General features: G+C 44.7%; 1 protein-coding gene across 3 annotated transcripts in view; it reads right to left on the reverse strand.

The window, feature by feature from the left end:
- Positions 1 to 13,343, reverse strand: part of PLPP1 (phospholipid phosphatase 1) — a 131,798-nt gene extending 118,455 nt beyond the window's left edge. For all 3 annotated transcript variants that reach the window (XM_077816852.1, XM_077816851.1, XM_077816853.1), the window contains exon 1: positions 13,030 to 13,343. In XM_077816852.1, the coding sequence (XP_077672978.1) occupies positions 13,030 to 13,087 (58 nt within the window). In that variant the 5' untranslated portion in view covers positions 13,088 to 13,343. The remainder of the gene's footprint in view (positions 1 to 13,029) is intronic.
- Between the last annotated feature and the right edge of the window lie 651 nt (positions 13,344 to 13,994).

The following is a 13,994-nucleotide window of genomic DNA, read 5'->3' on the forward strand; positions in this document are numbered from 1 at the left end:
AACATGAGCTAAATCTTAACCACCCCTGTTTTAAGTATGCAAACAAGTACAATTTGAGTTTTACAGACTGTTTTCAGATCTGAAAACAGATTTCAGAGTAACAGCCGTGTTAGTCTGTATTCGCAAAAAGAAAAGGAGTACTTGTGGCACCTTAGAGACTAACCAATTTATTTGAGCGTAAGCTTTCGTGAGCTACAGCTCACTTCATCGGATGCAATGAAGTGAGCTGTAGCTCACGAAAGCTTACGCTCAAATAAATTGGTTAGCCTCTAAGGTGCCACAAGTACTCTTTTTTTTTTTAGAGAAAAGAGAGGCAGTGACAGGTCAGTGGCCTGATTTTCAGAGTTCCTGAGTACCTGTAAATACTACTGACCTCCACCTGTACATTCTGCTGCAAATATTCAGCACATACATTAGAGTAATTGATTTTACCACAGAAGTACAGGTAGGAATATACAGTGAAATTGAATCTGGCTGCACCAGCGTGATCACTTCAAAATTTAAAAAATTTATTAAAAAGAAAATCAACCTTGTCATTTCAGATTTTGTAGCTGTCCAGCCCACTCATATCTAGCCATCCCTATTTCCAAAAAGGAAACAGGCTGTCAAACAGGTGCAAAAATTCTGCAGCTACAATCAGATTTTCTGTTTAAAAGTCTGTGTGTAAAATTAATCTAGTGATTCAGGTTTTATTCAAAGCTTGTCAGGTTACATGGTTTGAACATTTCCCCACCCCAAGCTAGTATACATTAGACTGCAACTGCTGAAAGTAATTTCAAAGTCAATGACCATGAACTCTGTACACATGACTGATTTTTAACTATGGAAAGATGCAAAGGTTCTCCTTTCCTGAGCAGCTTAGTAAGAATGTAACACAGCAGTGTTCTACTTAAACGAACAAGGTTCTTAACAGATCCAGGTTATATGATGGCAGTGTTAGAGAAACTCCAGGTTTTCCATAACACACTACACAGTCCCTAAGACCATGCCATTTTTCCATACTGTATCACAATAGCATGCATCAGAATATGAATAAGAGAACTATTTTAATAATCAGGGCCAGGCCTTCTCTTGGCAAACTGGAGTTTTCATAACTTATAACTGTTTCCAGAGCACACCAGTAGTGTCTTTAAACTGTCATTATTACACTGTTTGAAAATAAATGTGCACTAAAACGCAGTTTAAGTAATTAAACATAGTATGTGTTTTTGAAAAAAATATTTCTACTTTTGAATCCGGACAAGTTTGTTCAGAGTTAGTTTAAAAGTAATAAGCCTTTTATGTAACACTGTCACATTTGAGTACACAAAATGATTCTACGATACGCTCAGATACATCTCTTATCTAACTTTTCTCAGCTTGTATCTGTATGAGTAAGAAGGAAGCTAGGTGATCTAGGGAAGTAAGTGCTTAGACACCACAATATTTCGTGTGTGTAGAGGTATTATCTGCCCTGTTGAAGATTATAATAGAACCATTAGCTATATACAGATCAACAACTGCCTTGCCATATATTTTAGGTGTCTGCAATTAAGAACTTTCCCTTTGGGAAGAAAGTTCCATTTCCAAAGCTGATGTGACCACAGATCTAAGAAGAGAGTAAGAGGTGACGGAGTCCTGAGTCTGAATGAAATTCTGATTTTAATACAGGTCACAGAAAGACCTGTAATGGTGAAAGCAAATAATGTGTGTAATGGGGAGGATGGAAGGAGAAGTGGACTACTGCCTATTTTGTGGGTGCTTCTGTATATGTAAGAAGTCTGAAAGATTAATTTTAACTAGAAAAAAGGAAAAATAATCAGGTCTTTTTTTATACGATTCTGTGTTAACTGGGGAACCTCATGAAATGATATCACAGGAGGCTGAAAGCTAAGCCAAAGAAAAAAAGAAGGGGAAACATTTTTACTCAGCCTGCCTAAAACATTTTAAATTAATATCCATTTGATCCCAGTACCTGCTGTCACTTGGTAGAAAGGATGTCAGTTAAAGAACTGACATTAAACTCTTACAGCTTAACTGGAGGGGTACAGTGAATGTTGGAGGCCCACAGAACAGCTTCAAGAAAAACTACCAAAGAACAAACCTTTGCTGATTTTTCTATGTCAAGAAGAAGACGACTATCTATATGATAAAGCAGCACAAGGGGCACAAAACTTAATTTTTCTATATCTTTTGTAGGTCATTTTTAAAAGTATCTTGATTTCAAAGGCTAATCTCTTCAATGACTTACGCAGCTCAAAAGTTTATATTTAAAAAAAATTAAATACAAGTGACAGCATTTAACTAGTTTTCAGATAAACATTAATTAGAGAAGTTAACCAGAGTGGAACCCAAGCAATGGTAATAAAGTAATTCAGCATTCAGGTTGGAAAGCAGTTATAATCAAATGGTGAGCTCATTCCCTGTCATCCTGGAAGAATGGCTAGGTCTCCCATGAGTAAGTCTGCAGTAGGAGGAAACAGCATAGCCACAATGAAAAGGGGCCAGTTTCTGCACTAGGACTGCATAAGTGTTTCTGAAGTGATACCTGAGCACAGTTACACGCACACACACCCCTATCACTAAGAACATATGCAGACACTGGGAGTATAAGTACGCCCCAAATCCTTAAGGGCGTTTCCTGCTTTAGATCATTAACTGTCAAAAGTTAGACCAAAAAGAAGAAGATGATAGACAGACAGAACAATAAAACCTCGCTCAAAGAGCCAGCCTTCACCGCCCTAAAAAAGGGCACAAAAGTAATATCCTATAGGGCAGGGGTAAGCAAACTTTTTGGCCCAAGGGCCACATCTGGATATGGAAATTGTATGGCAGACCATGAATGCTCACAAAATTGGGGGTTGGCTGCAGGAGGGTGTAAGGGCTCTGGCTGGGAGTGTGAGCTCTGGGGTGAGGCTAGGGATGAGGACTCTGAGGTACAGGAGGGTCCTCCAGGCTGGGACTGAGGGGTTCAGAAAGCAGGAGGGGGATAAGGGCTGGGGTAGGGGCACAGGAGGGGGTCAGGGCACAGGTTCCACGCAACACTTACCTCAAGCAGCTCCTGGAAGCAGTGGCATGTCCCTCCTCTGGCTCCTATGCAGAGATGTGGCCAGGCAGCTCTGTGCACTGCCCCCGGAGCTCCCATTGGCCATGGTTCCCGGCCAATGGGAGCTATGAGGGCAGTGCTTGCGGTGGCGGCAGCATGCAGAGCCCCCTGGCTGCCCCTAAGAGTAGGAGCCGGAGGGGAGACATGCTGCTGCTTCCAGGAGTTGTGCAGAGCCACAGCATGCAGGGAGTGGGGCAAGCCCCTGACCTCGCTCCCTGGCAGGAGCTCAAGGGCCAGATTAAAACATCTACAGGGCCAGATGCAGTCCCCAGGCCATAGTTTGCCCACCCCTGCTATAGGGGGTTACTATATCCTCTTATTACAATTTACAAACATCTCCCCCCGTTCAGGATCCTTGCAGTTATGTTTTGGTTTTATGCTGCAAGTTTATTCTGTGGTTAGAACTGCAGCCACATATCAGTTAATACATAGTAGTTGCAATGCTGTGGTCATGTAAATGTATCCCAAGAAGCTAAAGTATATTTTAAGAGAGAGTCCGGTTTCTCTCCCACAGCACCACTGTGATATCTTCATGTTAATCTCACAGGGCCCAGTCTTGCTCCCTCTGAAGTCAAGCAGGAGATTTGTCATTGATGTCAGCAGGAGTAGGACAGGTGATGGTGAAAAAGTTTATATTAGGGTTTCTGTGCTTCACGACAGGTTCTAAATAGACTGTACAGAATTGGCAAAACTGGGAGTAATCTTACACTGACGCCTGACATCCAGACAATTACTGTTTAAAAGTCTACTGAAGTCAGTATTTTCCACTGACTTCAACAGGCTTTGGATGAGGCCCAAACTTACTTTATTGAAGCAGACTCCCAGCAAAGAGGGGGAAGCCCCCCCTTTTTTTAAAAAAAAAGGGACAATTAAAAGCAGGTTGGATGGAGCACTCAAGACCATATAGAAGGGAACAAACCACACTGGCAGATCAAGAGGATGGACTGCTTGTACTTACGGGTCTTTACCATCTCTGACTTCAATAAGTAGAGTCTAGAATTCTAACATACCCTGCTAATTGATTACTTTTTATTGAGGCTTTTGTGAACTTAACAATCCTTTGTGGCTAGTAGGGAATTTTCAGACTTTTGTAACTATATATTGTGTTCTTCCAGTCACACACTTTGGATAGCTGGTTTCACATATTTGGTCCAGCTGAACTAAACCTGAAGACATTCTTCCCACCTCCACCCATAAGTGCTGCCAACAGTCATGTGCTTGGGGGGCTGGGGGAGGGCAGCGAAAACCCCCCATGTTGTTTGCCCAATGTAAAGGGTCTCCTTAGTCAGTTGCTCTGTAACTGATTGTGTAAGAGAACCTCTTACTTTCCTTTGACTATCTTATTGGATCTCCATCCTTCCCCTCCCCCCTGCAACCACCTAATATAGGTAATATGTTTACCGATCAATTGAACTGTTCACCTGCATCTTCATACATTGTTCCAAGGACAGAATGGATTAAATTTTAAAATTTTATCCATCAGGAGCCATGGGGAATATGGAGAACTACCCTAAAATATAGGTAGTGCAGAGAAAAAAGTTTTCCCTGCAGGTAAACAAGTATAGCAAATACACTGAATACAGTTTGAACTGCAGCTACTAAAACCCAGTTGTTTCCATCTAAAACATAAGAGCCAGACCAGTGGCTTAAGACAATGGCTACTAACTAGTAAATGCTAGATTAAGACTAACTCTGGATTTTTGCTTCCTAATATGGCAGAAGTGATAGCTTCTGCATTGGGTGGATCACGTGACATTGTACAAAGTGAACGGAGTTTTTTGGGTGCTGTTCTTGGCAGTAAAAACATTCCGGGATTAGGAAAAACAAAAACAGGGTTAGGAAAAAGCCTTGCTGTTTTGGTCAGACACCTGTACTCTCAGAAGATCTTAGAAGAGAGTGTTTCTCTCACGTGCGCTGTAGCTAATTTGAAGACACTTTCAGCTGACTCTGTGAAGGTTCAACAATTTGTATTCTAGAAGTTTAACATACACATGATGAGAAAGTTGGAAGTGGTACCAACAGTATGTCTGTGAGTCACAAGAAGTCAGTGTAGAGGTGGCAAGGCTGGTGAACTACAGTACTCAGGAACTGCAAAACCACACAGAAATAGGCATTGTTTGATCAGCACTGACACCTCAACTGTCATTTAAGCTTTGCCTTCATTGAGGCTATATCTACGATACACACACTGGCAGCTGCATGTAAGGCATGTGTAGTTACATGCCAGAACTATGTCCACACTGCAGCATGTAGCTCAGGGGTGGGCAAACTACAGCCCGCAAGCCGGATTCGGCCCGTCAGCTGTTTTAATCTGGCCCTCAAACTCCTGCTGGGGAGCAGAGTCTGAGGCTTGCCATGCTCCAGCCAGGAAGCAGGGTCGGGGGCCACTCTACGCAGCTCCCGGAAGAAGCTGTATGGCCCCCCTCTAGCACCTGTGCATAGGGGCAGCCAGGGGGCTCTGCTTTGCATGCTGCCCCTGCCCCACGCTGCCCCCACGGCTCCCATTGGCCAGGATCCATGGCCAATGGGAGCTGCAGGGGCGGTGCCTAGGCACAGGGCAGTGTGCAGAGTGTAGGAGGTGGAGAAGGGACATGCCACTGTTTCTGGGAGCTGCTTGAGGTAAGCGCTGCCCAGAATCTCCACCCCAAGCCTCCTCCCACACTCCAACCCCCTGCCCCAGCCCTGATCCCTTTCCCACCCTCCAAACCCCTCGATCCCAGCCCAGAGCATCCCAAACCCCTCACCCCCAGCACCCCATACCTCCACCCCAGCCCAAAGCTCCCCCTGCACCCTAAACTCCTCATTTCTTGCCACACCCCAAAGCCTGCACCCCCAACCAGACTCCTCACCCCTCCCACACCTCAACCCCAATTTTGTGAGCATTCATGGCCCATCATACAATTTCTATTCCCAGATGTGGCCCTTGGGCCAAAAAGTTTGCACACCCCTGGTGTAGCTACACATCAGTGAAATACTTCAGTAGTGAGGGAGGAGACAGAGCAGGGCAAGAAACAAAAAACAAAAACAAAAATAGAGTAGCAGCTTGCTGCTACTGGAGCCTCTCTCTACAGCAGGGAAGGGCTCCAGCAGCAGGGAGCTGCTGGAGCCTTTCCCTGCAACCTCCCCATTTCCAGACCCTCCCCTCGCACTGGGGGAGTCTTTCTGCAGAAGGGAAAGGCTCCAGCAGCACAGGAGCAGCAGGACACTATGCTGCTAAAAATAGCAGTGTAGACAGAAAGTAATGCTTGGGATAGTAGAAAGTGTCTAGGGCAGGGGTGGGCAAACTTTTTGCCCTGAGGGCCACAATAGGGTGGCAAAACTATATAGAGGACCAGGTAGGGAAGGCTGTGCCTCCCCAACAGCCTGGCCCCCCACCTCCTGCCCCCTGGCTGCCCCCCTCAGAACCCTTGCCCCATCCAACCCCCCCGCTCCTTGTCCCCTCACCACCCCCTCCTGGGACCCCCTGCCCCTATCCACCCCCCCCGGATCCCACGCCCTATCCAACCCCCCTGCTCCCTGACAGGCCCCCCAGGACCTATGCCTATCTCTGCCCCATCCAACTGCCCCCTGCTCCCTGTCTCCTGACTGCCCCCCCCCGGGACCCCCCACCTCTTATCCAACCCCCTGGCCCCAACCGCCTTACCATACCGTTCAGAACAGCATGTCTGGCAACCACGCCGCCCAGCCAGAGCCAGACACACTGCCACTCTGCTCGCCAGGAGCATGCAACCCTGCTGCCCAGAGTGCTGCCCATGCAGCGGCGTGGCTGCGGGGGAGGGGAGACAGCAGGGGAGGGGCCAGCCTCCCCAGCCGGGAACTCAAGGACTAGGCAGGAGGGGGCCGTGGGCCATAGTTTCCCACCTCTGCCCCACCCAGAGGTGAAGAGAGATACTGGTCCACATTTGTTCCATACAAATTATAACACAATGCTCTATGTGATCCAATACTCTTCTGCAAGTTTCACAATTCCATCCATCACTTTTAATATCTTAAAAATGAAACCGATTTAAATCTAACAGAAAGTCAGCATTCTCTTACCTTATCTGAAGTATTTACTAAACTTAAACACAAAAGCATAATTATAGTCAGTCGTGTTCTCTTTGGAAGACAAGAGCTTTCTCCCCCCGCCCCCGTTAATCAACAGTGACTAAGTGATATTTGTATGTTATTGCTTCAGCCACACTGCACCAGCTTTATGAGAGGTGGACAAGATGATCTGCGCTATAAAAGAAACTCATCTTTTTCCATGTACACTACACAATTCAAGAAAAGTTATTTACAAAGGTTGACGATTACCTATCATTTAAGGAGGAAGTTAAATATCTAGTCAGATTTCAGAGTAGCAGCTATGTCAGTACCTTTTCCGAATACAGACTCCTTTTCTTTTTATCTAGTTAGAAGAGTATACATCTAACAGCGTCACAGGTGTTTCATCAACAATGTTAAGACATCAGTAGTGTCAATTCGTCATCAACAGGAAGAAGAAAAAAATTCTATTTCCTCATAGCTTACAGCTTTATTGTACTTACAGCCAGGGATTTCTACCCCACAACTGTGAAGTCAATAGTTTATTCTGTATGGGTTAAGTAACAGATTGAACAACCAAAAAAAATCAAAGCCCTTAAACTGCTCAATTTGTTCACCTTCCTCAGTAAGAAGTCAGCACATCTTGTAGGCAAATGTCATGGTTTTTTACCTGTGGGCCCAGAGTGCAAATAACTACGGTCTTCAAGGAAGACATGAGTCAGGAAATAAGAAGCCCTGTAATTAATACAAGTTTGTCTAATTAGAAAATCAGTTTCTATGTGACTTTGGCACCCAGTGTTACTTGTAAGGGTGCTGCATTTTCACTCTGTCTTTTTCGTATTAGACTGTATATTCTTTGGTGCAAGGACTGCATCTTACTATCTCGTAGTCATTGTGTTCCTCTATTGTAATCTAAATAATATATAAGTGAGGGCTCAACTGCAAGATACCTTGACAACCTATACACACATTTCTCCATTAGAAAAGAGGGGTATTCTTGACTGTGCAGGAAGAGGAGGTAGTCTGTAGTTCAGACCACCTGTTTTTTCTAGGGTAGAAAAAAAAATATTTCACAGTAAACAGAAATATACAGCACAATCACCTTGAAAACAGGCTATTGCCAACAGTCTTGCAGACCAGTATAGAAAACACTACAGGAAAAAAGACACTCGCTCAAGATACAGTGAAATTCTAATCTAATCATTTTGTAGAAGACTCCAAAAAGAAAGAAAGTTTATATATGAAAATCTTAGCAGACCCCCTCCCGCCCCCAAATAGAGTAACAACCTTTTTCATGACAGCATATCAAAATTTGAGGTTGGTCCCAGATTCTGGCTGATCTATCAAGCTAGAAGTGTTTTGAATGACACTGCTAAGGAAGGTTTCCCCTGCTATATCAGACACTCCTCAGTTGTTACATTCATGAAATATTAAGCTCAATCTCCAGTAGGGACCTATGGATCTCTTTAGTCCCACAGGCACACAGATCCTTGAGTCTCACTCTGTGCTACTCAAATGATGTTTGGAGAACTAGAAGCATTTCATATCAGACAGGAGTTTTCCCTCAGAAGTGTAAATATCTTTCATGAAGACCTGGAGCTAAAGCCACAGTCTCCATAATACACTGAACTAAAATCAGGTGCTCTTCCCAGGGACTCACTCACTCACGACAGACCTTCTAGCACCAAAGTCTATTCATGTCCTGCACCCTTCTTGTATATACTAAGCATTCCCTAATTTTACAAATAGTACAGCCCACATGTCTGAACAAATTAGAGATGACCTGAAGAAGAGCTCTGTATAGGTGAGAGATACAAGCTTTCATGCAAACAGAAGTCGATCCAATAAAAGGTATCATGCAGTCCACCTCATCTTTCAGGTTTCGTCAATGCATTTAAGCCTGCAGGTGTGGAACAATTCTCTTCATGTGACACACTGGCCACATTTCCCCCACCCCCCAATCTTGTTAACTAGCTTAAGCTAAGGAAGATGTGTTTGTAGAAGAGACTCCAATTCAGGAAGGCACCTAAGTGTGTTCTTTTCTCATTCATGGGCCACACAGGAGCTCATTTGATTAATAATAATTAGTATTGCCTAGGAACCTCAGTGCTAACTACTGCACACAGAACAAAGACAGTGCCTACCCCAAAGAGCTTACAGTCCAAGTAAAACTGATGCATGCAGACAGATGGGGGAGAAGTATAAGGAAACAAAACGAGACAGCATTGGTCAGCTGGATTAGGCTATTGTGTTAGCACATCGACAGCCTCGCTGTTGTCAAGTTTTCTGTAGGCTTCATGGCAAAGGAGAATTTTAAGGAGCATTTTGAAAGAAAATAATGAGTTAGTTTTGAAGATGTTTACAAGAAGCTTCTCCCAAACATGAGGGGCAGCATGGGAGAAAGCATGAAGGTGATGATGCTGTGAGCCAGAGGTACATGCCAACCTTTTGATTAGATATTGAATGAGAGAGAATAAGTAGGGTGAGGCTAGAATGTGAAGGACCTTGAAAATGAAGACAAGTAGCTTATGTTTGATGCGATGAGAAGCAAGCACAGTAAGGAAAGTAACTGAAAGACTTCCTGACAGATTGTATTCCTTAAATGGACAACCTACCCTAGTTCTCAATTACTGAGGGACAATCTCCACTCATTGATATATTTTGCTTTCCACAACCAAATCTCTGTACAGCTTCTCATGAGTGATGTACCCAAATACTTGGATGCTAATATCTAAACTGTATTCTTAAATGTATTCACCTAAATTTGGGTTATTGCTGATTATGTACTCTATGTATCATATGACTTAAAAACAAACACTGTATTTGTGAATAATCTAAGCACTATACTCAGATGTACAGACACTTTTCTCAACTTATGTATTACATAATTTTTTTAACTTTAGCTTTAATAAAAATTTTAAATCTGTTTTTATCAAAAGGTGAGCCAGCGGAGGGATTCAAAGAGAAGAATGGTTTCAGAGTAGCAGCCGTGTTAGTCTGTATTCGCAAAAAGAAAAGGAGTACTTGTGGCACCTTAGAGACTAACAAATTTATTTGAGCATAAATTCCCTTCATCGGATGCATTCACGAAAGCTTATGCTCAAATAAATTTGTTAGTCTCTAAGGTGCCACAAGTACTCCTTTTCTTAAGGAGAAGAATGACAGAGTCAAAATAACAGGGTAGGAAAATGATCTTTGCAGCAACATTCTGAATGGAAATGAGCACAGAAAATTGATTTAACCAAAGCCAGAGAAAGAGACACTGCAGTAATCAATGTGAGGAAAGCCTAGATGAGAAGTTTAGCTATGTGGATATATTCAAATGGCCATATTTTAGGGAAGTTATGCACAAATATCTGCAAGACTTTGATATAACCTCGGTGAGAGAGCCTAGAAAGATGTCTGAGTCAGAGAGGAAGCCCAGGCCTGAGTAACAGGCAGAATGGTAGCACTGTCCACAGTGATCAAGAAAAGAGATATTGGGGAGGAGAAGGCGGCTAAAACACAACTTTTAGTCTACGTTAAGTTTGAACTGACAGACATCTATCCATAAGGGGAGGTCAGAGAAACAGGCTCAGATTTTAATAGTACCCATCATTGAAAATTTAAGGTTCATGTAATTTTTTTGGTCACTTTCCCTTAATTTTAAACTTGCTGTGAGTGCTTATATATTTTACATATTTTAAATTAAAGAAAATTTTACTGTCTTGAATTTAAAATGTAAGTGTAATGCTAAATACTTGACCCATTAAAAAGGCATTTAAAAATTCCAATATAAAATTAAGACTTAACTGCTTGAAAGACCACAAAAAAGGTATCAAATTTAATATAGCGAGGCTGTTAAAAATATTCTGCTAAATTTTGTAACTGATCACAACTTGCAGCCATTTGGCTACATGGAGCCAAATCTGCTTTCCAGTAGTGTCCTATTGATGTTGATGTATTATGATGACTAATGGAGCATTTCAGAATAGAATTTAATTTAATTTTTGTGGGTGTTTTTGTGGGTTTTTTTTTTTGTTTTTTTTTTAAAAGATAGACAGTACTTCATTCCTTCGAGTCCCCTCTGGCTGCAGGTATGGAATGTTACAGTTCCAAATTGGCCAGTCAGGACCAAATTATAATCTGACTCAACCATTTTGGCAGTATATCACTGTATACACTGATGAGATGGTTGCATGCTTGAGGCCATTTTGGAAATGTCTTCAGTGCATGCATATGTACTTTTGTTTTGTTTTTTAAAGTGAGTGATCATTAGATGCAGATCTAGATATAAATGATGAAAGGAGGGTTGTTCCAAATTGACATTAAATATTCCACTGTATTTATTATTTTTGTTAAAATGAAATTGATTCTTCAGCAAGATCACATCTATGCTTCCTTTTTAAGGTCCATGGGGGGGGAGGGGAGATGTGTCTTTTGGATCAACTGAAGGATGTTTTCACCTACAGCCCAAAGACCAGACATGTAATCCTCGCAGCAGTATGGCAAGGTTTTGATGACATGACACTAAAACCGTCGATTAGCCTTTATACCAACAGTGAAGCTACACTATTATTGAAAGATGGATACTAATGCCAGGGAAGTCACACTAAATGCTGTTAACAGTTTTAATGGGGCAGCGGCATGCTAGACAGTAGACATTACTAAGTTGTAGTGAAAGAACTTGTAAACCCTTAAACATTCCTATTAGTCTCCACCAAGTCCAATACTGACATCTGCTTATGGAAGAAGATGCTACATCACCACCAGCATGCTGCTGAGATTACGAGTTATATGTAGAATTCCATCCATTTACTTGTATCAGCTTTTACTAAAAAGTAGCTTTCCCATTACTAGCTATGTAAATTGGGGGTTACCTTTACAAGTGCCTAGGGTTAGAGAGTGGAGAACATTGACAACAACCAGATGCTCTAATCATCAGGAATTTGTTTGATCAGGGTTTATTGTATATTTCATCTGCTGCATCATTATTACCATGTACCATCCTTCATGTCACAAAAACAAAGAACAAAACACATTTTCCAACTAGCCCTCTTGTTGATTTTTCTGCAGAAGAAAGTGGGCTACCTAAACCAAGGAGAAAAGGAAAAACAAATCTCCAAACGACACAGCCTAGGAAATACAGAAGTTCCCTGAGCTGTAACAAGAATAGGTTTGCTACTCATTGACTGACAAAGCAGATGGAAAATAAAAACCTGAAAAAGGTTAGAGACCTGGAAGAGGTTGAGAGAGTAGATTTGCATCACATTACACAAGACAAAATTAGTAAGGTTTAGCCTTCTAGAAATAAACGCTCATTTCCTATTCATCACCACTGTCTCAAGCTGGTCAACTACATTAAAATACCTAGGCAAAGAAAAGAACAAAATCGTAGTGAACCTCAAAAACCTACAGAAAAATAGCCCAAGTAATCTGCTTTCAGGTGGAACCGACTGCCAGGACAACCCCCTCCAATGCTTCACTTCGGCTGGTAACGAACCGCGGTGGGACTATATACAGTACGTGCTTCTGGTTTAGAGCCATTAACTGCGTTAGCCAGCTGCTGATCCTCCTGATTTGGGGCAGTCACTGCGACCAGGTTTCTCCAGGTGAAGGGGAAAGGAGGGCGAGAGGCGCCCAGTCGCTCTGGGGAGGAGGGAGAAGACAGCGGGCGGTGAAGGGATGAAAGGGGACGGGAGAGCAGCGGAAGCAGTTCGCCGGAGAAGGCTGCCCCTGTGCTGGCAGCTGGAGCAGCCTCCTTCCCAGGGGAGGACAGACAGCCCGTGATTAGCGTGTGGCCCGCACCGCGAGCCGAGCGGAGCCCTGCTGCAGCCAGCCGCGCACCCCACACCGCGGCAGGGAGGGTGCCAAGCCCCGCGCAGCCCGGGGGACAGCAAGCGAGGCAGAGCAAGGCACCGAAGCGGCCGGGGACGTACCCAGCACCACGCAGACTACATCCAGGAACACGAAGGGCAGCCGCGCCTTGTCAAACATCCTGCCAGCCCGGGGCGCCGGCGAAGGCTGCTGCGCTGCGAGGGGCGCGGGCTCCGGCGGGGCTCGGTGCCTGGGGGTAGCGGGAGGGCCTCTGCCGCATCCAGTCAGCGCCCCGGGGCGAAGCGTTGCAGCCAACGGCGCCTGGCACTCGCCGCTGCTAATGCCGCCACTGCGGCTCCCACTCGGGCTGCGGCTTTAAGGAAGGGGCGGTCCCGGGTCGGGCTGCGGCGCGCGTGCGGCCGCCCCTGTGCAGACGTTCCACTCCGGCACCGCGCAACGGCCAGCCAATCGCCTCGCTCCGCAGCGCGCTACGTGTCCCCGCCCCGGCGACCGAGATTCATGGCCCGCCCCCTGGCAGGGAGCCGCCCTCACCTTCCGCGGCAGCCCCGCCCTCTGGCGGCCAGGAGAGAAGGCGGGAGTTGGCTGTGAGCCCTCAGTTCGCGCCGTGCGGTGGGGGCGCGAGCGCGTGCCGCCCGCGCCTCGGTGACCGCCCAGCTGGGCCAGGCCCCAGAAAGCCTGGGGTGAGGGTACTGCCCGAGCTGGCTGCGTGGTCACCGCGGGGAAGAGGGGGCAGAATGGCCTGTAACCCCAGACATTGCTCCCCTCTTGAACCCAGGAGTCCAGGGTCTCTGGAGTCCTCTGCTGGCAGCGAGTAGCTGTGAACCACTTTAAGGGTAACAGCCTACTACTTCTATCAGTCACGCTCCTAGCGCAAACCCTAGCAGCCTGTGCTGTGGCTCTAGCTGTCCAAACCCTGCTGATGACCCAAGTTGGGAGGGAGTCAATATATGTGGTTCCACAGGATAGAATTTCAGTTTTTCAGGTTTTTTTTTTTTAATTAGGAAATTACATCGGAAACTGCATTAAAAGAACATTAATGTGGCAAAGTCAAGTACTAAAACACCAG

Source organism: Eretmochelys imbricata, chromosome 5 (genome assembly GCF_965152235.1).
Source record: "Eretmochelys imbricata isolate rEreImb1 chromosome 5, rEreImb1.hap1, whole genome shotgun sequence".
Taxonomy (NCBI): Eukaryota; Metazoa; Chordata; order Testudines; family Cheloniidae; genus Eretmochelys; species Eretmochelys imbricata.